Source organism: Malassezia vespertilionis, chromosome 2 (assembly GCF_029542925.1).
Source record: "Malassezia vespertilionis chromosome 2, complete sequence".
NCBI lineage: Eukaryota > Fungi > Basidiomycota > Malasseziomycetes > Malasseziales > Malasseziaceae > Malassezia > Malassezia vespertilionis.
In genome coordinates this window covers 940,149-964,370 of record NC_079248.1, presented here as the reverse complement: position 1 = coordinate 964,370, position 24,222 = coordinate 940,149, and the positions used below count along the sequence as shown (strand labels likewise).

The window sequence follows — 24,222 nt, the reverse complement described above, 5'->3', positions numbered from 1 at the left end:
CCACCCCTCCTTCGTATGCGTGGCGTAGACGTGTGCGCGAGTGCGCGCGCACTTGCGCGTGCGTGCGACATGCCGCACGCGCCGAATGTACATGCGTGTGCTGCAGGGCAGCTGCGCGACGTGGACGCAGTCCTGGCGGAAACGGCCTTGCTGCTGTTTACGCCGTGCATGCCGTCGGTCGCACAAGCGTTTCGCGCATTTCTGCCGGAAGTGCTGGTGCGCGCCGCAGCCGCAAACGTTATGGAGACCTGGTGCATTTTGGCACAGCTGATAGGCGCATTCGAAGAGCTTTTCCCTCTGCTCTCGGCGCTTTGGCGCCCGGAAATGGCGCTTCCGGACACGGAAGCAGCGCTCTTGGCGCAGTACCGCATCGGCCGCGCGGTGCCGAGCATGGCGCAGCGCCTTGCGCTTGACACACTTTATACCATCTATTCATCCGAGCGCCCTGCATCCGAGCGCATGCTTGCACTCGAACTGACAGCCATGCAGGCGCACATGCAGCCAGCCGCGCGCGCTGCGCTGCTCGAGACATGGATCGGCGCGACGCCTGCGCCGCTTGCGTCTGGCATAGACGTGCGTGTTCTTCCCATACAAGAGTCGCAGCGCATTGCGTCCTTGTGGGAGGGGTGCATGCCGCTGGTGCCGAGCGCCGATCCGCTCTTTTTGCGCCCTGAGCACGTATCCTCTCCTTGGATTCTTCTCGAAGGCGTGCTGCTATACGCGCCGGATGCAGCAACACGCCCCACCACCCTTGTCCCAACGGCCGGCCTTGCCGATGCCACGCAGGCCATTGCACTCCACCTTGGCCTGCGTCTGCCCGTGCTCCTCTCTGGCCCTGCCGCGTGCGGCAAAACAGAGCTGGTGCACTACCTCGCTGCACGCATCCGCGGCAATGCAAGCACGCCGCCGCTCCTATCGATTCAGCTCGGGGACCAGGCGGGCGTGGACGCCAAGCAGCTCATCGGCTCGTTTGTCTCGAGCACTACCCAGCCAGGCACATTTACGTGGGTCGAAGGCGCGCTGACCCGCGCAGTGCGACAGGGCGTATGGGTGCTACTCGAAGACATTGACAAGGCGTCGGTAGATGTGCTGAGCACCCTTGCACCGCTTGTCGAGGCGATGGGCCCCACGAAGCGCATCGGGAGCAATCCCGTGCTGGATCTCGGGCCGCGCGGCACCGTCACTGCGGCGCCTGGCTTTGCGCTCTTTGCCACACGTACTACTACCCCTGCCGCTACAGCCAAGCCTACCTTTATTACCGCCGAGCACTGGGGCGACGTGACGCTCCCTCTGCTGCAAGACGCCGACATTCGCGATATTCTCCTGCACCGCTTCCCGATGCTAGCTCCGCTTGGCGACGAGATGTCGTGTGTTGTGCACGCTTGGGATGCCGCGCGCCGCGCAATCGACGGCATGCAAGGTGCACATCGCCGCGTTACCTTGCGCGAGCTGATCAAATGGTGCGCGCGGATCGATGCGATGCATGCGCCGAGCATTCTCGGCCATCCTGCTGTGCACGAAGACGTATTTCTCGATGCCTGCGACCTGTTCCTTGCCGCACGCGCCGACGAGAAAGGCGCGATGGCCACGCCAATTGTGCATGCACTCGCCGACGCGCTGCAGCTCAGCCGCGAGCGCGCTTGGTGGGCTGTTCAGCAGCGCACGCCCGAGCTCGTCGTGCAGTCGGATACCCTACGCATCGGCCGCATTGCGCTGTTGCGGCGTGCGGAAGCAAGTGCGAGTACGGCGCGGTATGCACTTACGAAGCCCACGCTTGCGCTTATGGAGCGCGTCGCGGCCGCCATTGCACAAACCGAGCCTATCCTGCTTGTGGGCGAGACCGGCACGGGAAAGACAACCATGGTGCAGCACCTCGCTCAGCTCACAGGCACGCCCATCACCGTGCTCAACATGAGCCAGCAGACGGAGAGCGCCGACTTGCTCGGCGCTTATAAACCCATCGACCCCAAGACACAAGCCTATGCACTGCACAACCGGTGGCAGACACTTTTTGAGCAGACGTTCTCGGCGCGGCGCAACGCGCCATTCCTCGATGCAGAGCGCAAAGCTTTGGTGCGCCAAAGGTGGGTGCGGCTTGCGATGCTCTGGCGCGAGTCGGCCAAGATGGCGGAAGCGGTGCCGCGCGATGCCGATGCCGGTGCCGGTACCGATGCGCGAAAAAAGCGGCGCGTCGAGAGCGACAAGCACGCGTGGGACGCATTCCTGCGTGATGTGGACGTGTTCCATGCGCTGTGTATCTCCAAGAAGCGCCACGTCATTTTCCGGTACGTCGAGGGCCCGCTTGTCGCTGCGCTGCGCAATGGGCACTGGATCTTGCTCGACGAGATCAACCTTGCCGCTGCCGAGGCGCTCGAGGCGCTCTCGATGCTACTCCAGTCGAAAGACAGCAGTGTTGTGCTCACCGAGCGCGGCGACTTGGAAGCAGTATCCCGCCATCCCCACTTTCGCCTGTTTGCCTGCATGAATCCCGCGACGGATGTAGGCAAGCGCGATCTGCAGCCTGCATTCCGTGCGCGGTTCACCGAGCTGTATGTCCCCAGTCCGGATAGCGATTTGGACGCGCTCGTGCGCATCGTCGCCAAGTATATTGGCGAGGCGAGCGTCGGCGACAAGAGCGCTGTGATGGACGTTGCGCAGTGGTACACCGAGGTACGCCGCCTCGCGCAGCGCCACGAGATTGCCGACGGCTGCAATCAGCGGCCGCACTACTCGATCCGCACGCTTGCACGCGCCTTGACATTTGCCGCTGCCATCACGCCGCAGTATGGACTGCGTCGTGCTTTGAAAGAGGGCGTTGCGATGGCGTTCGGCATGCTCTTGGACGAGCCAAGTGCCGCGCGGCTATACGTAGCGACCGAGCACCATCTGCTCGCGCGCGCGAAAGACAGGCGCCGCCTTGCGCCGTCGTTTATCCCCCCCTCCCCCGGTGACGGCTATGTTGCGCTCGGCCCTTTTTGGCTCCCGGTGGGCCCGCTCCCGCTCGACGTAGACCAAGGCTATGTGCTGACGCCGAGTGTAGAGGCGAAGCTAGGGGCCTTGGCGCGCGCGTTGATCACGCGCCAAAGCCCCATCCTGATCCAAGGGCCGACCAGTGCAGGAAAAACGAGCGCGGTGGGATACCTCGCAAAGCGCACAGGGCACCGATTTGTGCGCATCAACAACCACGAGCACACCGACGTGCAGGAGTATATTGGGTCGTACATGGCCAATGCCGAAGGCCAGCTCGTCTTTACCGAAGGGCTCCTGGTTACCGCGCTTCGCCGCGGCGATTGGATCGTCCTTGACGAGCTGAATCTCGCGCCGACCGACGTCCTTGAGGCGCTCAACCGACTCCTGGACGACAATCGCGAGCTGCTAATCCCCGATACGGGCGAGGTGGTGAAGCCGCATCCCCACTTTATGCTCTTTGCTACACAGAATCCCCCGGGCGCCTACGCGGGCCGCAAAATCCTCTCGCGCGCATTTCGCAACCGTTTTGTGGAGCTGCACTTTGACGACGTGCCGCAGGAGGAGCTCGCAGCGATCCTGACGCACCGGTGCAAGATTGCGCCGACCTATGCGCTGAAAATCGTGCAGATCTTCACCGAGCTCCAGCGCAGGCGCGAGTCGGAGCGCGTTTTTGAGAAGAAACAAGCGTTTGCGACGCTGCGCGACCTCTTCCGCTGGGGCGCACGGCCCATGGTGGGCAACGAGCAGCTCGCGGAGACGGGCTACATGCTCCTTGCCGAGCGCGCGCGCCACGAACGAGACCGTGCGGCGGTGCAGGCAGTCCTCGAAGAGGTGCTCCGCGTCAAGATCCCCCCCGACCTGTACGATTTCGGGATGCACGGTACGGTCGCCGCGCAGCTCGGTGCCGATCGAATGCGCGCTTTGCACGATGCTGCGGCTGCGTTTGGGGTGGTGTGGACGTATGCCATGCGCCGCCTGGTGCTCCTCTCCGCGCTCGCCATCCATCACCACGAGCCCGTGTTGCTCGTCGGCGACACGGGCACGGGAAAAACAACCGCGTGCGACATGCTCGCGCTTGGTTTTGGGTGCACGCTGTGCTCGTTCAACTGCCACCAGAATACCGACAGTGCCGACTTGATTGGTGGGCAGCGCCCCTTGCGCAACCGCGCGGCGCTTGCGGCGGAAGCCTCGGCGCTTGCGGCAGAAGCACTCGGCGCAGCGTACGACCCGGCGCTGCCGGTCGACGAGCAGCGAGACGCGCTCGCCGCAGCGCAGAAAGCAGCGCCGTCGCCTGCGCTCGAGCGCGCGCTGTGCGCGATGCGCGACGCCCACGCGCTATTTACGTGGGTCGACGGGCAGTTGGTGCGTGCGATGCGCCAAGGCGACCACATGCTTCTCGACGAGATTTCGCTAGCGGACGACAGCGTGCTGGAGCGCCTCAACAGTGTGCTTGAGAGCGAGCGTGAGCTGGTGCTTGCGGAAAAGCCAGGCACGGACGTTGTGGTGCGTGCAGCGCCGACGTTTGCCATGCTCGCCACCATGAACCCCGGCGGCGACTACGGAAAAAAAGAGCTCTCGCCCGCGCTCCGCAACCGCTTCACCGAGATCTGGGTGCCGCCGGTCGACCGCGATGCCGACCAAGCCGTGATCATCGCGGCGCAGCTCGGGGGCACCGCACTCGGTGCATGGACCGAGCCCATCCTCGAGTTTGTGCGCTTTTTCGCGGCGCAGCTCGGCGGCGCAGAGCATACTGGCCTGGGGGTGCGCGACTTGGTAAACTGGGCGTCGTTCATGCGCGGGATGTCAGACATGGAGCCAGCGCTTGCGTTTGCGCACGGCGCGGCGATGGTCGTGATGGACGGGCTCGGTGCGCTGCCCGCGTTGGCGGCCATGTCGCAAAGCAGCCTTGCACAGCTGCGCGCGCGGTGCTACGCCAAGGTGAATGCGCTCATCGCGCCTGCTACGTTTGACCCCCACGCGCCTGCTTTGCGCACCGTGCACGACACGCCGCACGCGCTGCACATCGGCCCCTTTGCGCTCCCGAAAGCACACCATCCAGCGGCGCCGCCCCCGTTTGCGCTCCACGCGCCGACCACGGCGGAGAATGCATTGCGTGTTCTCCGCGCGTGTGCAGTGCCGCGGCGCAGCGTGCTCCTCGAAGGCAGTCCCGGTGCGGGCAAGACGAGTTTGATCGAGACACTCGCCGCGCTCACGCAGAATGCGCTGGTGCGCATCAACCTCTCTGCGCAGACAGAGCTCGCCGACTTGTTTGGTGCAGAGCTGCCTGTGGAAGGCGCGCGCGCGGGCGTGTTTGCGTGGCGCCCTGCCGCATTCCTCGAGGCCATGCAGAGCGGCGGATGGGTGCTGCTCGACGAGATGAACCTTGCGTCGCAAACGGTCCTCGAAGGCCTCAACCCCGTCCTGGACCACCGCGGCACCGTGTTTATTCCCGAGCTCGGCCGCACCTTTGAGCGCCATGCCCATTTCCGCGTGTTTGCCGCACAAAATCCGCAGCACCAGGGCGGCGCGCGAAAAGGGCTGCCCAAGTCGTTTTTGAATCGGTTTACCAAGGTGCACGTCGCCGCGCTTACTGGCGAGGATATGCTCACCATCTGCTCCGACCTGTACCCTGCCGTGCCACGCACGATGCTCGAGCGTATGGTGGCCTTCAACAGCGCCCTGGCGTGTGCGACCGACCAAGGACTCGGCCGGATCGGCGCGCCGTGGGAGTTCAACCTGCGCGACCTGCTCCGCTGGCTCACGCTCCTCCACGCGACGCTGGGCCTTCCCGCGAAAGAGGTTGTAGACCATGTCGGCGCGCTGTACATGCGCCGGTTCCGCACGCAAAAGGACAGGCTCGCCGCTGCTGACCTCTTTCAAGCGTCGTTTGGCTACGCACCGCCCAGCGAGCTCGTGCCGGTGCTGCTGGGGCCGCACGCGGCGCTGCTGGGCCACACGTTGCTCGCACAAGCCGACGCGCCGCAGGATGCACAAGCCGCGACGACTGCCCTCGCCCCCACCCTGTCCGTCGCGATGGATGCCGCTGCGAAAAGCGTCCGTCTTGGATGGCTCACCATTGTAACGGGCCATGCGGGCGCTGGCAAAACGCGTTTTGTCCGCGCCCTCGCAGACAGCGCCGGCGCAGCGCTGGAGGTGGTGCGTCTGAGCCCCGCCTCGGACACGACCGAGATCCTCGGCACGTTCGAACAGCGCGATCCGGCACACCTCTTGCACAAGGCACACGTGCTGCTTGCCGATGCACTGCGCCGCAAAAGCGCGGCGCTCGCATCCATGCGCGGCGCTGCAACGCACCTCGCCGCACTCACACACCTCGCCGCACGCACACACACGAATTTGAGCGCCGCCGTGGATATCGCGCGCACACATCCGCTGCTCGAGCATGTGCACGCACCACTCACCGCCTTGTGGGAGCAGTACGTTGATGCTAAGCGCCACGCGTCCGGCCACTTTGACTGGGTCGACGGGCCGCTCGTGCGCGCGGCGGCGCATGGCGCCTGGCTCCTCTTGGAGAATGCGAATCTGTGCTCGGCATCCGTGCTCGATCGGCTCAACTCGCTCTTCGAGCCGCACGGGAGCCTGTCTCTCAGCGAGCGCGGCATGGTCCACGGCGCGATTCCAGTCGTGCGCCCCCACGCCCAGTTCCGTGTGTTTATGACCGTCGATCCGCGTCACGGCGAGCTCAGCCGTGCGATGCGCAATCGCGGCATGGAGCTGTGGCTCGATCCCGTGCATGTTGCGCGCATTGCGCCCATGGCGCGGTGCCTGCCGCCGCTCGCGGAGAAGAGTTTGGTGCACGCCGCGGTGCGGGCGCATGCCATGCGCCGCGGCCTGCTCGGTGCGCCTGTTTTTGATGCGCGCTCCGTGCAGCTCAGCGCATGGAGCGAGCCTGGGCTGGACGCGGTCGCTACCGTGCTTGCGCTCGACGGCGGCCGCGACGGCGATTGCGACGGCGTGCTCACCTACGCAGCACAGGCATTGTCCCGGCACGAACTGGCGCTCTTGGCGTACGCCATCCCTGCGCGACCGATGCAGTGCATCTCGCGTGCGCTTGACGCTGTGCAAGACGCCATCGCGCACCGCGGCGCAGCCATGCTTGCCGACGGCGCACTCCCCGACGCCGTGAGCATGCTTCCTGCCGATACACGCCGCATGCCACGCACCCCGAGCGACCAGGTGGCGGAGCGTATTCGAGTGCAGATTGCCGCCTCGCTGATGATCGAGCGCCTGCAGGCGCCAATGCCAGAGAGTCTCTTGGCCGCGGCGATGGAACGGCCCGCGGAGCTGCCTCCGGTGCTTGCGGCGATGCCCGCGCTTTTGTCGGGCATCGCACGCCTCGTGCTGCACAGCGGCGGGGAACAAGCATGTGCGACGCTGATGGACGCGTGCCATGTGCTGTACGCTGCGGCAACGTCCACGGAAGCCGACTACTCCTTGGTCCACGTACTTTTGCGCACGCTGCGCAAGCTGCTCACGGCGCTGCATGCAGCGCCGTTGCTGGCCATGCTGCAGTCCATGGAGGCGTCGCGCCATGCGACGCGCGGCGCTGCCATGCAGGCGCTCTGGAGCGCTCTTCTTTTTCCCGTGCCTGCCACGGCGCTCGGGGCCATTGGTGCGCTGGAGCCAGTGGCCGAGCAGCCTATCGGCGGCGCGCGTGGCAAGACCATGCTGGAGGTACTCGCCACGCTGCACCTGGCCAACGATGCATGGGCGGCGGAGCAGCGCGAGACGCTGTGCAGCATGGCGCGCCAGATGGAGTCGTTTGCGCCGGACGCCCATGCGTGCGAGTATCCCTACACCCAACAGATCCTCCCCCTCTTGGTATGGACGATTTGTGCGGCGCCGCTGGAGAAGGATGCGCGGCTCGCGCATGCGCTGAGCATGGCGCACAAGCACGCGATACCTCCCGCGCTCCTTGTCCCTGCAAAGCTCGCGGCATGGTCGTGGTCTGGCGATAACCCCGTGCTTGCTTTCAGGAACGTGCGCCTGTTGTGGCACAAGGCAAGTCCCGCGACGCTCTTCAGCGCAGCGTTCCTCTGCACCACTGTCGCAGCACTCGGCGAGCGGCGCATCCCACTAGCGACGTGGCCAGCGTACTGCGAGAGCACCACGGCGCTGGCGATCGATGTCAACGCTGCGTTGGCCCCGGCGACGCCCACGTACAGTGCTGGCCTCGTCGCGCTCCTCGGCGCGTTTATGCGGTGGACGAGCGGCGTGCTGTGCAGTGCGATGACGTCCTCAGCGGCGGACGCGGGCGCGGGCGCAGCGGATCCAGCGCCTGCACTGCCATCTCCAGCACGCGCCGCGGCCGCATTGCAGGCGTTGGAACAGGACGCAGCGCCTGCGACCATCCTCGACGCAGTCCAAAGTGCTCTCGAGCACATGGACGCCTCCATGCCGCTGTACAGTGTCTTGCAAGCGTGGCACTCGGTGCTCCACGCCGCGCTTCCCGCCTTTGACACGGCGCACGGCGAAATGGCCCTGGGCCGTGCGTGGATAGCGCTGGGCTCGTTTTTGCTGCACATCTACATTCCCCCCGTCCCGCTGGATCCCGTCGCGGAAGCGCACGCACAAACGGCGCTTGCGTCGCACACCGCGGCGCGCCTCGAAGCGAGCGCCGCGCTGGAAGAAAAGGCCGCGGCGCTGCGCATGGGATGCGGCTCGCCGCTCCTCGACGCGCTTCGCCAAGCTGTGCACGACGCACACGCGCACGCGCAGCAAAAGCAGACGCGCGTCGAGCGCGGCGCCAACACTGCACAGCTCGCGCGCCTGCATCGCGAGCTCACTTCGTTTGTCGAGCAAGTGCTTGCGCCGGAGAAGCTCGAGCGCATTGCCGCGGCAGGGACCGCAGACGAAGAGCAGTCGTTGCAGAGCTCGATGCACGCATTCGGCGGCCGCCTTGCGCGCCACTACGCTGCCATGGCCGATCTCGTCGCGCCTGTGCTCCTTGGCCTCGACCACATCCGCCTGGGCCTGCGCATCTGCAGCACCGCCCTTGCGCCGCGCGCAACCCAGCGCTATACAATGCTCCACGCCGCGACGCAATTTCCCATGATTGCCGCGGCGTCTGCGCTGCGTTCAGAGCGCATGGCGCGCTCTTCAGCAGGCGCCCTGCCGCAGCTCCTCGCGAGTCTGGCCAGTGTCGCGCTGGAATCGAGCATCCATCTCCCTGTGGATGTAGACGCAGTGTACGCGCCGCTTTACCTCCTCTGGGCGCAGCAGCGCGAGGCGCAGCAGCAAGCCGAGGCGGAAAAAGCGCAGCTGTACACCTACCGCGGCGCGCCAGACGAGACAGAAGAGCAGGCCGCGCTGCACGCCGAGATGCGCGCGCTCTTTCCCGTGTATGAGGACGCGCTGGAAGAAGCGCATGTCGAGACACGGCCCCAATCGCTCGACGCGGAACACTTGCTCGTGGTGTACGATATGCACCGCATGCTCTTTCCCAGCACGCTGCAGCTGCCCACGGCACGCAGTGCGCCCAGTGCTACCGACGTATTCGAGACGAAGCGCGACGCGCTGGTCTGCCACAGCGTCGCCGTGGCTCCGCATGGCCTGCATGCAGCGCTCGATGCACAAAGCGCCGCGTGGCAGGCCATGGCACTCCTTCGCCGCACCGCGTCTGGTACGCGCCGGCGCAACTTTTACCACGACGCCGACCCCGCGCAGGTTGCGCACCTTGTGCCGATCCTCGAGCGCCTCACGCATCGCGTCGCTGCATTGATGTGCGAGTTTCCCGAGCAAGTCCAGCTTGCGGAACTGCGCGAGCGGTGCATGCGTGTCGCGCAGCTCGACATTGGCTCGCCGCTTGCGCGCCTCGTGTCGGCCATCGAGCAGCTGCTCACGCACGTCGACGACTGGGAGGCGTATGCGTCGAGTGCCGTATCGCTCCGTGCGTACGCCGCCGAGCTTTCGGCGCTGGTCGTGCAGTGGCGCAAGCTTGAGTTGGAAAGCTGGACCCACCTCTTGGACGACGAGGCGGCTGCAGAAGAGGCGAGCGTAGCGCCGTGGTTCTTTAGCCTGTACGAGGCAGTGACGCATGCTGCGCATCCAACTCCCGAGCTGCTTGCGCTGCTTGTAGGCTTCGTGCGCGGCAGCACGGCCGGGCAGCTCTGTGCGCGCCTCGAGCTCCTCGATTCCTTTGGGCGCTACACGCAGGCGGAGGCCGCGCCGCGCTCTGCGCGCGCGCACTTGGCGCACCTCTTGCAGAATATCGCTGCCTATTTTGCGCAGTTCGTCCCCAAGGTGGTGCAGCACACGGCCAAGCAGCGCGCGCTTTTGCACCGCCAAGTGTCCGACTTTGTGCGCCTCGCATCGTGGAAAGACGTGAATGTGTACGCGCTACGGCAAAGTGCCCAAAAGACGCATGCCTACCTGCACCGCACGCTGCGCAAGTTTCGCGAGGTGCTGCGTACGCCGGCGGATGCGCTGCTGGTGCTTGGCGCAGAAGAGCGGCCGCTCGTCGGAGCAAAAACCTTGCTGGGCGATTCCGCGGATGCATTTGCGCAACTCGGCGCACTTGCAAAGCCCGCGCCGAGCCATGCGCCGCAGCAGGATGCGCCGCGCCACTTGCAGGATGCACAGCGCACCGCAGAGCACCTGTATGCACTGACCACCGAGCACCTTCTTCCGCACATTCGCGCCGTGCACAACAGCGAAGATTTGCTAGATTTTGCCTCGCTTATTCTCGACACGGCCGACGACCTTGCGAAGCGCACGCCGCTGCTTGCCACGGCCGCGAATGCGAAACTGATCAAGCGCCTCGGCACAGAAAAGCGGCGCGCATGGGCGGATCTGCTCAAAGCGCTGCGCAGCATTGGACTCACGCCGTTTGTCTCCGTGGAGATCTTTGCGCAGAATCGCGACGCGGTCCAGATGTATGGATTCGAGCCGCTGCCGTCGCTTCCTGGCCTTGAACTCGAGGCTGTTGAGCAGTACCATCGCGCGCTGCTCGCCCAGCTCGAGCGTTTGCGGAGCGCTGTCCAAGCGCCCCAAAGCGATCTTTCCCCGCAGGATCTCCAGCGTGGTCTTGCTTTTGTCGAGTACGGCGCACATCTCGCTTTTCTTGCACGCCGCCGTCTTGCGCACTTTGTGCAAGGCGCATCGCCGCTATTTGCGCTGCATACACGCTTTGCACACCTCGCACAGTCAGACTCTGTCGTGCCGCTCGCGTCTCCGTCCCATGCACTGGCTGCCATGCGCAAGCTATGCCATGCTTTGCAGCAATTCATTTACGAAGCACCGCGCCAGCTCGACGCCTCCGTCTTGCGAGGGACTCCTGATTGGGAGGCGGTGCGCGACGTGCAAAGCAGGTGCAGTGCTCACTGCGCGCAGCTCGCTGCGCTCGACCAGACGGTGCGGGAGACGCTGCCGATGGGAACGCGCGACGAGCATGCGATGCTTGCCGCGTGTCCTACGCTCTTGGACGAGACGCACACCGTGATGGCGACGCTTGGGCGCAATGCGCCTGGTCTGCTGCTGCTCACTGTGCCGCTGTGTGCGTGGCTCAAAGCGCAGCGGCTAGCAACGCCGCTGCGTGCTGAGGCAAACGACTGCCAGGCTATTTCAGACAAGATCCGGTCCTCGATTCTTGTGATTGCACAGGAAGTGCGCAGTGCCGATGGCTCGACTCCTTCCGACACGATCCGCGATCGCGCCGTGTTGGACGAAGTCGCGCGGATGCACGCGCTCGATCGGATCTTGAAACCACACGCGGTAGTTGAGGCGGTCCATTCGCTCGGTGCGAATGCATCGCTGGACATTGTGCGGCAAATTGCGCTTTTCCTTGGGCCGTACGCGCGCATGGTATGGGCGCATGCACAAACGGTCTCGTTGTGGATCCGATCGCTGCTGCGCCTCTCCCTCGTGCTGACTGTGGTTGTCAATACACTGGCAACAAAAGGATTCTGTGCGCCGCCAGAGCAAGAAGACGCGACGGACGATACACAGGGCGATGAAGGCGGTGAATTGGAGGGCGGTACAGGTCTCGGCGAAGGAGCCGGCGCAAAAGACGTCAGCGATACACTCCAGGATGACGAGCAGATGGAGGAGCTGCAACAGGACGGCGAGGAGGAAGAGGACGAGACGCATCATGCTGACAAGGCGCGTGAGATGGACGATATGGATGGCGAGACCCACAGTGTAGATGGCGACGGAGAGCAGGACGGGGATGAGGAAGGCGAAGAGGAAGAGGAAGCGCTGCAGGATCAAGTGGGAGATGTCGATCCACTCGATCCCGATGCTGTCGACGAAAAGATGTGGGCAGAGGAGCATGCGGAGGAGAAGCCTGGAGAAAGTGAAGCGGCGGGCGGCGCCGAAGAGGACCGTGAGCAAGCTGGCGATCGGAACGATGCGTCGGAGCCCAAAGCAGGGGAAGAGGACGCAGACGCAGACGCAGACACAGATGCAGATGCAGATGCAGATGCAAATGCAGACGACGCGCCGGAAGAGCCAGAAGCAGAGGTAGAGGATATGCCCGAGCAGAACCAAGGACTGGGCCGTGCATTGGACCAGGAGGCGCAAGAGCAGGAGGACTTGCAGATGGAAAATCTTGATATGAATGCCGAGGACGAAAATGAAAGCGGTAGCGACGTGCTGAGCGATTTGGATCCCCTAGAGGAGCCCGGCGCGGACATTGCCGACGATGTGGACATTGCCGACGATGTGGACAATGCCGATCAAAATATGGACAATGCACATGAGGCTGATGCTGAGAACGATGTGCAAGAAGACAAGAATGAGGATAAGGGTGAGGACAAGGAAGACGGCAAAGAAGACGGCAAAGAAGAGAGCAAGGAAGAGAGCAAGGAAGAGAGCAAGGAAAACGGCAAAGATGAAGAGGACCTATTCCATGCCCCCTTTCAAACATCTCCGCGCCCCCCCTCTGAGCGCCCAGAAAAGCCACAGCCAGCGCCCAAACAGCCGCGTCCATCAGCGCTACGCGATACCCACGACGCCGACCAAGATGGCGACGGCGACGAGACCGGCGCGGCGTCGGGACCCCAAGAAACAGTCGAGGGCGACGCTGGCTTCCAAGGCGCATCTGTCCCTGAAACGCACGGCGCTGAGCCAGAGCACGGCCGCAGCAATGAAGATGACGATGCCGTGCAAGACGCTCCAGAGCGTGCGAATCCCATCGAGAGTCTCGGCGACTCGCTGCAGCAGTTCCGCCGGGACATGGCCGCGATTTGCGATGCATCCACCGATGCACAGGACGACTCGCAGCTGCCCGACGCCAGTCAAGTCGAGCATATTGCCGACGACCAGGACGCAGATACGCAAGCGCTGGGCGCCGCAAGCGAGCAGCAAGCCCAAGCAATGAAACAGCTTTCCATGCAGGACAAAGACGAGGGCAGCCAGGCCATGGACGAAGAGCCCATGCACGATACCCCCCAGCCCCCCCAGTCCCCCCAGCACGACGACATGCCTCAAGACGGCGCCGCTGCACGCGCTGCGCGCCCCGATGGCGGCCTCACTGCTGCCGACGTCCAATCCGAAGCGCACGATGCCGAGCCACAACGGGTCGAGCGCGAAGAGCAAATCGAGCCGCGCTCGGAGGAACAGCGCGCGGAAGAAAATGAGCTTGTGAAGGAAGCGCTTGCGGCGTTTAGCAGCGACGGCGACCTTGCTCAAGCCTCGGAACTGTGGCGCTCGTACTCCATGCTCACCATGGACCTTGCGTTTGGCCTCTGTGAGCAGCTGCGCTTGATCCTTGCGCCGACGTTGGCGACGCGCCTCAACGGCGACTACCGCACCGGCAAGCGCCTCAATATGCGCAAGATCATCCCCTTTATTGCCTCGGACTTTGCCAAAGACAAGATATGGCTCCGCCGCACCAAGCCAAGTGCGCGAGAGTACCAAGTGCTACTTGCCATCGATGACAGCAAGAGCATGGCCGAGAGTCGCAACATTCACCTTGCCTACCAAACGCTTGCACTTGTCGCCGGCGCACTGACGCGCCTGGAAATTGGCGACATTGCCATTTGTCGATTCGGCGAGGAGGTCCAAATGCTGCACGAGTTTGGCGGGCAGCCGTTTAGCGATCGGCACGGCGGCGAAATGCTCCATGCGCTGCGCTTCCAACAGACGGGCACAGACATGCACGCGCTGCTGGACACAAGCCTAGCCGTGCTCCAAACTGCACGAAGCACACGCTCTTCGTCGTCGGCGGATCTCTGGCAGCTCGAGATCATTATCTCGGACGGTGTTTGCCAGGACCACGACCGACTCCGTGCACAGCTGCGTCGGGCCCAGGAAGAACGGGTGATGCTCGTGTTTGTCATTGTGGATGCCGGCGCAGATGAGCAAGGCGAAGCAAACGCGCCGCCACGCAGCTCGATTCTCACCATGAACCAAGTCAACTACCACACGGACGCCGCCGGAAAACTCCAGCTGGAGATGAAGCGGTATATTGATACATTCCCTTTTGATTACTACGTCATTGTGCGCGATGTTCAGTCGCTCCCGACAGTGCTCGCTACGACATTGCGGCAGTGGGCAGAGCGCGTGCGCGATGCATAGATAGATGTACACTACGAGAGCGGCACTTGCCGCAAAAAGCTCAATGTTCCCATACAGTATTCCAATGTGCGCATAATCCGGCTCCCTTGGCGCTCCTGCTCAGCCAGTACTTGGCGCAGCGCAAGCGCAAGCGCCGCGCCTTGGTCCGGCGAGGCGCTATCCGGATCGACGCCATTGGCTTGAAGCGCTTCGCCGTGCGCGTCCAGAAACACGGCAAGCATGGCCTGGACAGCCTCGTAGTCCTGCTTGGCGTGGAGGCGCAGTGCGAGCGCTTGGAGGAACAAGGTCTGTTGCGCGGTGGATTCGAGGGACCGGATCTCCACGTCGAGCTGCGGTGCCGGGAGGGTATGCAGGTAGGTAAACAAGGGCGCAACGTCGCCCGCGTCTACAGCCGCGCGTAATCGGCGCTCCATGTTCGAGGCAAACAGCAGGTCAGCGTGGTTGTGCGGGGAAGCAGGCGCCGCGTAGGACGGAGAGTGCGTGTCTGGGAGCGCAGCCTCGAGGAAAAAGGGCACTTTTTCGGGCTTCTTGAGCGCCTCTTGCGGCTTGTTTCGTCGCTTGATGGTGTCGAGGTGCAAGAGAGTGATCCAGCGTGCGCGTGGCATTGTACTCAGCGTGATCAGAGGCCGCGCGCCGTCATGAAGCTGCGGGGGACTTGTGTATGTGCGTTGGAATGCGGGCTCGCCCACGTCCAGGACCATATCCATTTCGTCCGTGTCAAGTGCGGTGCCCTGGAGTGTCGGCATAGCGGCTTCGCGCTCCTGAGAAACGTCGCCCATGCCCAATGCACGGAGTGCAACAGGCGCAAACAAGGCGCGGTTCACCCATAAATGGACACCGACGCTATCGACATGCGCGGTGGCGAGGAAATCGCCGGTGGGAGAAAAGGTGACACTGGTCGCCATACTCGGCGGGCGGAAAGCGTCGATGAGCTGTGCGGTGGCAATGTCAAAGGTGCGGACCACGCCGTCTGTGCTGCACGACACGATCCAGCGTCCGTCGGGAGAGAAGCACGCGTCTAAGATCCTGCCGCGGAAGCCTGTAAAGCGGCGCGCAATGCGCCGGGTGTCGATATCAATCACCAGGAGCGCCAAGTCGTCGGTCATGGCTGCGACAAGATTCGAGTCGCGATGCAAGCAAAGACCGGTGCACCCTGCGGCCAGATGCTGCGTGGCGAGGCGCTGGGCGGTGTGAAAGTCAAAGTAGTGCAGCGTGCCGTCCTGCGTGCCGACCAGACACACTTGATTCACCGCGTCGGTCACAATATCGACCACGGCATCAGTCGTTCCCGTGAGGAACGAGCGGCGGAATATGTGGCTCTGCATATTGTAAATGTGCACGTCGCCGTGGCTCGTGCCAAGCAAGCCGAAATTGCCGCAGGCACTCACACACGCCGCCGTCGCAACCGCCGCGTGCTTCTTGCTTGGCGCGGCGCTGAGCGGGGCTTTGTTCATGTGCTTATCGCGCACGGTCCATGTATGTGCAAAGCGGTCGTTGGCATGCGCGGTCAGCACATCGTCCCAGTCGCGCGAGCGCGTCGTGCTGTACGACAGCGACGCGATCGGCGCGCGTTTGAAAGATGTCGCGTCGAGCGCAAGTTTGTTGGCTTTGCTCTCGACAGAACCTTGGCTCAGCTCAAAAGAGCGGCTATCGCGCACGACAGACAGGCACCGGAGGCTCCGATCGCGCGAGGCGGACAATATATTCCGCCCGTCCTCGCCATAGTACCGGACCAGGTGCGGCGGCAAGGCGTGGCCGCTGCGCGATTTCAGCAGTCGTGGCGGCAGTGTGGGTGATTCAAAGAACCATTCTTTCAGCGCATTATCCGTACCGGACGTAATCAGAAGCGGCTGGCCAGGCACAAAGGCAATGCCGCCAATGGGACCGTCGTGTGCGTGTTGAATCGAATGCAAAAGACGCGGCGCAGCGCCATTGCCGCCGTCTTCCACGGCGGCAAGATCGAAAAGTACAAGCGAGCCCGCGCGTGTGCCGAGAGCGAGGGTATGCGCTTCGCCGTCGGTGCGGAATGCGACACAGCCAGGCCCAAGGCCGCCTTCGACGCGCACGGAAAAGAGGCATTCGGCAAGGCCCACATCGTAGAGGAGTACAAGACCATCAGCGTATGCCGCGGCTACGATATCGACCGCTGGCGACTGCTCCAGCGCGACAATGCCTGCCGCACACTCCGCGCCGCGGAGTGACGCGGGAGAAAATGCGTAGACCAGGGTGCCTGTGCGCACATTCCACAGCTGCAATGCACCTTCAATGCTCCCAATTACGATCTTGTTCAAGTAGGTGGCAGGATGGACAAGACTCGCGGCGGTAAAGCCTGTGGGGAAGCACAGCGTGTGCTGCAGCTCGATCGTGGCGAGCGACCAGACGAACGCGGCGCGCCCATCGGCTGCTAGTGCAACGACCATGTCGCCAAACACAGCAAGAGAAGACAGAGGAGTGCCAGACGTACCTCCTTCCTCATCTTCTGTGCTGTACACGGCCACCTCTTTTCCACGCACGTAGCGATGCACTCTTGTTCCTGCCGCGACGAGCACGCTATCTGGCGACGTCGAGATGGCCATGCTCGTAACTGCATCCGGTAGCAAAGGCCCTACAAATAAGAGTGTCATGCGCTCCGCATTCCACATTGCCCAAGCGTCGCCCAAACACGTTATGATTGTCACGTCGGGCGTCTGTGCATCCTTGCCGCCGAATCGTGTTTGCAATAGAAATGGCACGCCGTTGGTCACGTATCCAAGCGCACGAAACGGAGTATAGAGTGCAGCAGACTCGTGGGCACGACGCTCCTTGGTCTCTGTCGCGTCAGTGCGCACGCGCTTCTCTTTCGGCGCATCCATCGTGGCCAAGAGCAGCGGCGCAGCGCGGAAGGAAAAATAGGCTGACTAAGCCATTTTTCTCTGCGTCCGCGCCGCGCCGTTTTTTCTTTCAGCGATGGCCAAGCACGGCGCGCAGGACGCGGAAGAAGCGAAGCTCGAGCGGGAGCTCAGCGGCGACGTAAAGCAGGCAAGTTCTGATTATGTGCGGGAGCCATTTTCTACGCTGGACCTGAGCGATGCGACCGCGCGTGGCCTCAAAGAGATGGGATTTCAAACCATGACAGAAGTGCAAGCGCGGTGTATTCCGCCGCTGCTCGCAGGCAAAGATGTGCTGGGTGCAGCGCAGACTGGGAGTGGCAAGACACTTGCCTTTTTGATTCCTGTTGTCGATATGCTGTACAGGCTGAAATTCAAGCCGCGGAACGGCACAGGCGCCATTGTCATTTCTCCCACGCGCGAGCTTGCACTGCAGATCTTTGGCGTGGCCAAGGAGCTCATGGAACACCACAGTCAGACGCTTGGTATTGTGATGGGCGGAGCGAACCGCAAGGCGGAGGCGGACAAGCTGCAAAAGGGTGTGAATCTGATCATCGCCACACCCGGCCGGCTCTTGGACCACTTGCAAAACACCAAAGGGTTCGTCTTTTCCAATCTCAAGACGCTCGTGATCGACGAGGCGGACCGAATTTTGGAAATTGGTTTCGAGGATGAGATGCGGCAGATTGTGCAACTGCTCCCGGAAACTAGGCAAACGATGCTGTTTTCCGCAACGCAAACGACCAAGGTCCAGGATCTTGCGCGCGTATCGCTCCGGCCCGGGCCACTTTATATCAACGTGCACGAACAGCTTGCCGCATCCACCGTGTCCAAGCTGGAGCAGGGCTATGTCGTGTGTGACAGCGACAAACGATTCTTGCTGCTCTTTACCTTCCTCAAACGCAACGCGGGAAAAAAGTGTATCGTGTTCATGAGCAGCTGCAACAGTGTCAAGTATCACGCAGAGCTGCTCAACTACATCGACGTGCCTGTGCTGGATCTGCACGGGAAACAAAAGCAGCAAAAGCGCAGCACGACTTTTTTCGAGTTCTGCAACGCCAAAAGTGGCACGCTGATTTGCACGGATGTTGCCGCGCGCGGTTTGGACATCCCTGCGGTCGACTGGATTATCCAATTTGATCCGCCCGACGATCCGCGCGATTATATTCATCGTGTGGGGCGCACTGCGCGTGGCGGTCAAAGCGGCCGCTCCCTGCTGTTCTTGCTCCCTAGCGAGCTTGGGTTTTTGCGCTTTCTCAAGGTTGCCAAAGTGCCCCTCAACGAGTATACGTTCCCGTCCAACAAGATTGCCAATGTGCAAAACCAGCTTGAAAAGCTCATTGCAAAGAACTACTACTTGCACCAGTCTGCAAAAGAAGGGTATCGCTCCTACATTCAGGCCTACGGATCCTACTCTTTAAAGCGTATTTTCGATATCAATGCACTTGACTTGGCCAAGGTGGCAAAGGCATTTGGCTTTGCTGTCCCGCCGAAGGTGAATGTGACTATCGGCACGGGCCTCAAGAGCAGCACGCCAAAGAAGCACCACGGGGCGGAGGAAGACGAGGAGGAAATCAATACCAAACGCCATCGTGTGGACCGTCGCTCGCACGGAGACCAACACAAGGCATACAAGTACCGCAAGAGCGAGAAACAGCGCGAGGCGAGCAGCAGCGGCACACAGTGGAGTCGGTAGATGTATAGTATCGTTAGAGGAGCGAATGGCATAAGCAGGCATGTACTCTGCTACACCTCATTTTCAACACGCTGCAGCGGGCGCGTCGAGAATGCGTTCCAAATATACAGGATGCTTGCCGCATTGCGATCGCCAGTTGTCTTTACATTTGCCCGCAGCTCGTTGAGCGCCATTTGCACGGCACGCAATACAGGCGCATACGTCGTGCTGCTCTGTGCACGAATGATCGCACCATGGGCCTGGAAAAGGGAAGCGAGCCAGGAAAGATGGAATTCTACGTGCGGACTCTCATTCGCCGGATCCAACCGCGACGCAACAAGACCCAGCACCTGTGCAAGATATACGGTGGGAAGCTGCGATGCAATCAAAGGCACCTCCTTCATCTTTACGTGTTCATACACTTCGGCCATCAGTGCAGGATCATTCAGGCGCAATGCACCCAGCAAGGCGGGCAGCGTATCGCCTTGATGCGAAGCTGCACGCACCGCCTGTGGTGTAAGCTCCATATCCAGGTCGGTAGGATCGAACGTAGTTTGGTCGTCCAAAGAGTACAGCAACAAGCCACTGGTAGATGCCGCGGCCCACGTTTGTCCGGTGGGCGAGAATCGAACGCACTTGGACCGTGCTTGTGCCCGTGTGGATCGCTTGCTCAGGTCTCCGCGCTGTGCACCCGGCAAGCTGCGATCCATGCGCTCATGCAAAGAAAGTTCATTTTCGTCGACGTCATTGATTAGTGCAACGTTGCCCGCATCGGTAACGTCGCGCGAATTGAGCTTATCCTGTGTCCCATCCAGCGCCAGGTTCAGACTGAGCGTCCAGCGCTTTAGCAATACTTGCTCGCGCACGTCGTACAAACACACATAGTTGGCATTCCCTCCCGCGAGGATACACGTGCCATCTGCAGCGTAGCACAGACTGGTAAACGCAGCGCCGGCTGCATTGTTCCGTACCGAGATGCGGTCGTTGATGCTCCGCCCACCAGCGATATCGCGCCGGCAATCGAGCACACCGTTGCACGCCGCATCTTGTGTATTGTAGAAAGTAAGCACGCCATCGAGTGACGAGGCGCATACTTCCTTGCCGTCCGGTCGAAAAGAGATGGCAAGGCCCTCTGCATTCAATTGCATCGACTCAGTGTGTGCACTGCGACGAAACACTTCCCAGAATCGCACCGTCCGATCCCAGCTTGTGCTGGCCAGCATACCACTGCCTGTAGGGTCGAATGCAAGGCCTGAGATGGGCGCGGTATGGCCCGCCAAAACATCGAGGAGCTTGCCCGTCTGGACGCTCCACATGTACACGTCAAACACATCTTGGCTTCCTGCACACACCACTTCCCCAGAAGGCTCTACGGCCAAACTGACAAACTGTACAGGTGCGGGGCTCGTAAAGGTACGAAAGTTGCGGTAGCGGACCAGATCGTAGGCACGTACTGTGCCATCCAAGCTCGCAGTGAACAGGACTTGACCCTGCTTTGCGAATTCAACACATGTCACAGGCGCGGTGTGGTCTGCAAACGTGACGGTGCTAAATCCAGAAGCGGTATTCCACAGCTTGACTTTGCCATCGTCGCCACCCGTGACAGCAATTTGGCCGTCCTGTGCAAAAGCGACGGCGTTCATGTCATAGAAGTGGCCCTGCTGTTTTAAGATGTAGGACTCGCTCGCCCATTCCCACACAAGCAACTGCCCGAGCCGCTGTGCGCCAAACGCGAGCCATTCGCCGGAGCGGTTAAAAGCAACGCTGTCAATTTTTTCCTGGCTGATGCTCAGTGCGTGCACTTCGTGAAAGTCGGGCATATCGCGCAAGGAAAAGAGGCCATTGCTAAAGCCCACGACCAAGCGCGAAGTCGGCGCGTGAAAGTCTGTGCACGCGACTTGGGTATTCGCTTGATGAAAATAGTGCCGTGCAAGCACGCCCCAGCGTATGAACCCAACGGCATGCTCTTCTGTGCCCTCCGTGTCTTGAGGCACATCGAGCTCCATATCCTCTTCTTTTGCGCCCCACGTAAGGCATGCGCCGTCGCGCGACACTGTATACACTGTCCGTTCGTCCAGCGAAAAAAAGGCGCGTAAAACCGCATCGCGGTGCCCTGTAAATGTCTTGGGCCTGAATCCAGGGACGGGATCGAGCGAAAAGAGGCGCGCGGTCATATCCTTGGACGTTGTCAGGAAAAAGCAGCCGCTCCTCGACCAGGAAATGCTCAGCACATCGTCAGAGTGACCGGTATATGTCCTGTGTAGTACAAAAGGCGCAAACTCGCGCACCAATACGCTCGGCGTTCGCCATACTTGCACATGCGTTCCGTGCGTCACGGCAAGAAAGCGGCCGTCGGGAGAGAACTGTACGTCGCGCACGGGCAGTTTGAAGTTCATATGTGCAAGCAGTGCACGGCGGTTCGTATTCACTAGTAATGCATGCCCATCCTCGTCCGCTACAAGTACCAGACTGGGATTCGCAGGGGAAATGGCGATCCGTGCTATTGGTTTCCGTGTCTCAAACGGCAGCGTCGACGAGCTATTGCGCACGAGATGGAACACGGAAAGCCGGTTGCCTACCGGTGAGTATAGCGAGTCATCTTTGTCAAATGCCACGTTGCCTTGCTGGTACACGGTTCCGCACAGGTTCGCGAACCGAAAGGACGATTTCATCGTGGCGCTGGGTGAAGCGCGCCCTTTTTTTTTGTCGTCGGACATTTTGTTTAGTCAGTTGTGTTGGTCCACGCTTGGCCTCCACGTGTGTTTGTGTGTGACAGGCTGCAGGTTGGCTTGCGACATGGCGGAGCCTGTCGCGGGGTACGCTACGCCAGACTTGCGTGGCGGGGCAAGCGACAAAGAGGAGGTTTTGGCCTCGGCGTTGGGCGCGCCGAGCGAGACGCCCATTCCTGCCCCGGATCATTTTGACGCCATGGTCCAATGTACAGGAACAGATGCATCCCCCCGCGTTTCTCGGCCTTTGTCGACGGACGAGCCATGTGTACACGATACACAGCACAATGCGATGCTTTGGGACACACGAGATGTTCCTTTCATAGCGCATGCTGAACACACTACTCCCGTCTCTGCACCGCTTCTACCTCCCGCTCCATGCCCGTCTTTGTGGGCGATTCAGCCTGCTACGTTTGGCGCGATGCGTTTTGCCACGCAGGACACAGACAAACCGCGCTCTGCGGCCATGTCTTTAGGTACACCCAATGCAATTTCAGCTCTGGTTTCGCCGCTTGCCGCACCATTGCATCCACTTGCATCGGTTGGCTGCCTTGGCGAGACAGACTCGCGGTCCAGCAGCATCTATGAAAGGGCTGATGTGCTTGCACAGCAGTGCTGGGACAGCGACATGCCGTGGGTCACGAAAGCGACGCTTGTACAATGGCTTGGCGGCTTGGTACCGCTGCAAGCGCTGACTTTGGAAAAGTACATGGACAAGTTTGACTTTAGCGGCATGAGTCTGGATCGTGCGCTGCGCGCGCTGTGCAAAAAAGTACACATGCGTGCCGAGACACAGCAGCTGGACCGTGTCTTGGAAAGCTTTAGCAAGCGGTTCTACGCATGCAATCCGTCCACCGTCTTTGGATCGGCCGACGGTGTGCACAGCGTGTCGTTTTCTGCCTTGCTCTTGAATACGGACTTGCACCTTGCCGAGATTGCAGAGCACATGTCCAAGGAACAGTTTGTGGAGAATACAATGCATACGCTGGCTCGGTGCCTTGAACAGCAGCGCGTGCACGAGGCTGCAACTGTGCTGCGCACCATGTACCATTCGATCCGCGACGATCCTCTGACAGCCGCCGCCGCTCCGACTCCGCCGCCATCTGGATTGCGCCGAGCCATTTCCTTGGGCCGGTGCAGAAGCGTTGTGCATTTATATCGCCGGAATGCACGCAAGAGTGCAGTGGATTTCACGGGGAAAGCAGCTCAAGCGGCGGCGCCATCTTCGCCAGCCTCTGCCGACCATTTACTGTCCGCACCGGGCTCTCCAAATACGCCGCCTGTTATCCAGAGCGAAGCGGACCTTGGCCAAGTGACATTATCTGCATACAGCGCGTTGCCCGTGCAGAATGGCATCGTACATTTAGTACACGCGCCCCAAAAACGCGGCATGCTCTGGAAACGCAAACGGCCCGAGGTGTATTGGGCGTCGCTACTGCACGGTGCATTGGCCCTGTACACACCCCATCGACGGAGTCCAAGCGAAGGGCCCCGCTTTGAATATAATCTTGTACATGCGTATGCACAGTATACCCATAATGCGCCATGGGCGGCGCCGCATGCGATCGAGCTTTGCCTGCCTACAGGCACTAAGGTGTATTTTGAAATTCCCGGCGCTGGCGCCGCTAAGGAATGGATTAGCGCGATAAATCTCTATGCAGCACATGTGACAAAAATTCCATGGCACAACGGTACGACCAATACAGACTATGGCTGGAAATACGCGGGAATGAACAAACCCGCCGTGCAGCCAGAAACGTGCAAAGAGCCGACAAAACTGCACTCCACGTTACTGCTCCTGTTCCGGAAACAGCCCAAGCAGTCTACATCGCCACTTGATACTTGGGTTCCACCCACCTATTCCGTGCTGCCCCGAGAGTCGGGCAATGAGCGGCAGGATGCACAGATCCGTGATCATGTAGCGACGTTGCGCAAGCAGCTCGACCAGCACGGGCAGGTGCGCTTGCCTATGGTCGAACTCTGGCGCTGCGATGCAAATTCACTTCAGCTTGCTATACGGAATTGGGAGATGAAGCAGGAGCACCTCGCCGCGGAGCTCCACAAATTCACACTGTACGACGAGGCGAGCCAAGCGAAGCCATAATGCACGGACCATTTTTGGTCACGTGTCATGCATAGAAGTTCGTGCCCTGGCAGTATCGTAGACGTTGGCAGCCATTTGCAATGCACGCGCGGACTTCTACATGCACAAGAGCGCGAGCGGTTTTTTCGTCTGGCGCTATACTGCACTGCTATCCTCTCACCACTACGGCGGGGGAGACTCGTCTGTGCAGTAAGGGCACGCTAGCTCTTGCGCATCGTCCTATCCGCTGACGAGCAGCTTGTGACACGCTGCCCGGTTCCTGCGTAGTACGTGACTTGAATCTAACCCATATCAGACTCTGTTTGCAGCGAATCATTGCTTGTCCAACGTGCTGGTTCGCGT

The 24,222-nt window shown here is 61.4% G+C and overlaps 5 protein-coding genes across 5 annotated transcripts; 3 read left to right on the top strand and 2 right to left on the bottom strand.

The window, feature by feature from the left end:
• Positions 1-15: 15 nt before the first annotated feature.
• Positions 16-14,505, top strand: MVES1_001305 (uncharacterized protein; the record flags this gene model as incomplete). The annotated part of the gene is made up of 1 exon (XM_056206153.1): positions 16-14,505. The coding sequence occupies one exon, from the start codon at positions 16-18 to the stop codon at positions 14,503-14,505; it is 14,490 nt and encodes a 4,829-aa protein (XP_056062128.1).
• An 11-nt stretch (positions 14,506-14,516) lies between these two features.
• On the bottom strand, positions 14,517-17,357 carry UTP21 (rRNA-processing protein utp21; the record flags this gene model as incomplete). Its single annotated transcript, XM_056206152.1, has 1 exon — positions 14,517-17,357. The coding sequence occupies one exon, from the start codon at positions 17,355-17,357 to the stop codon at positions 14,517-14,519; it is 2,841 nt and encodes a 946-aa protein (XP_056062127.1).
• A 94-nt stretch (positions 17,358-17,451) lies between these two features.
• On the top strand, positions 17,452-19,068 carry HAS1 (RNA helicase; the record flags this gene model as incomplete). Its single annotated transcript, XM_056206151.1, has 1 exon — positions 17,452-19,068. The coding sequence occupies one exon, from the start codon at positions 17,452-17,454 to the stop codon at positions 19,066-19,068; it is 1,617 nt and encodes a 538-aa protein (XP_056062126.1).
• A 50-nt stretch (positions 19,069-19,118) lies between these two features.
• PWP2 (U3 snoRNP protein) lies at positions 19,119-21,719 on the bottom strand (the record flags this gene model as incomplete). Its single annotated transcript, XM_056206150.1, has 1 exon — positions 19,119-21,719. The coding sequence occupies one exon, from the start codon at positions 21,717-21,719 to the stop codon at positions 19,119-19,121; it is 2,601 nt and encodes an 866-aa protein (XP_056062125.1).
• A 124-nt stretch (positions 21,720-21,843) lies between these two features.
• Positions 21,844-23,880, top strand: MVES1_001301 (uncharacterized protein; the record flags this gene model as incomplete). Its single annotated transcript, XM_056206149.1, has 1 exon — positions 21,844-23,880. One exon carries the CDS (start codon positions 21,844-21,846, stop codon positions 23,878-23,880), a length of 2,037 nt encoding a protein of 678 aa, XP_056062124.1.
• Between the last annotated feature and the right edge of the window lie 342 nt (positions 23,881-24,222).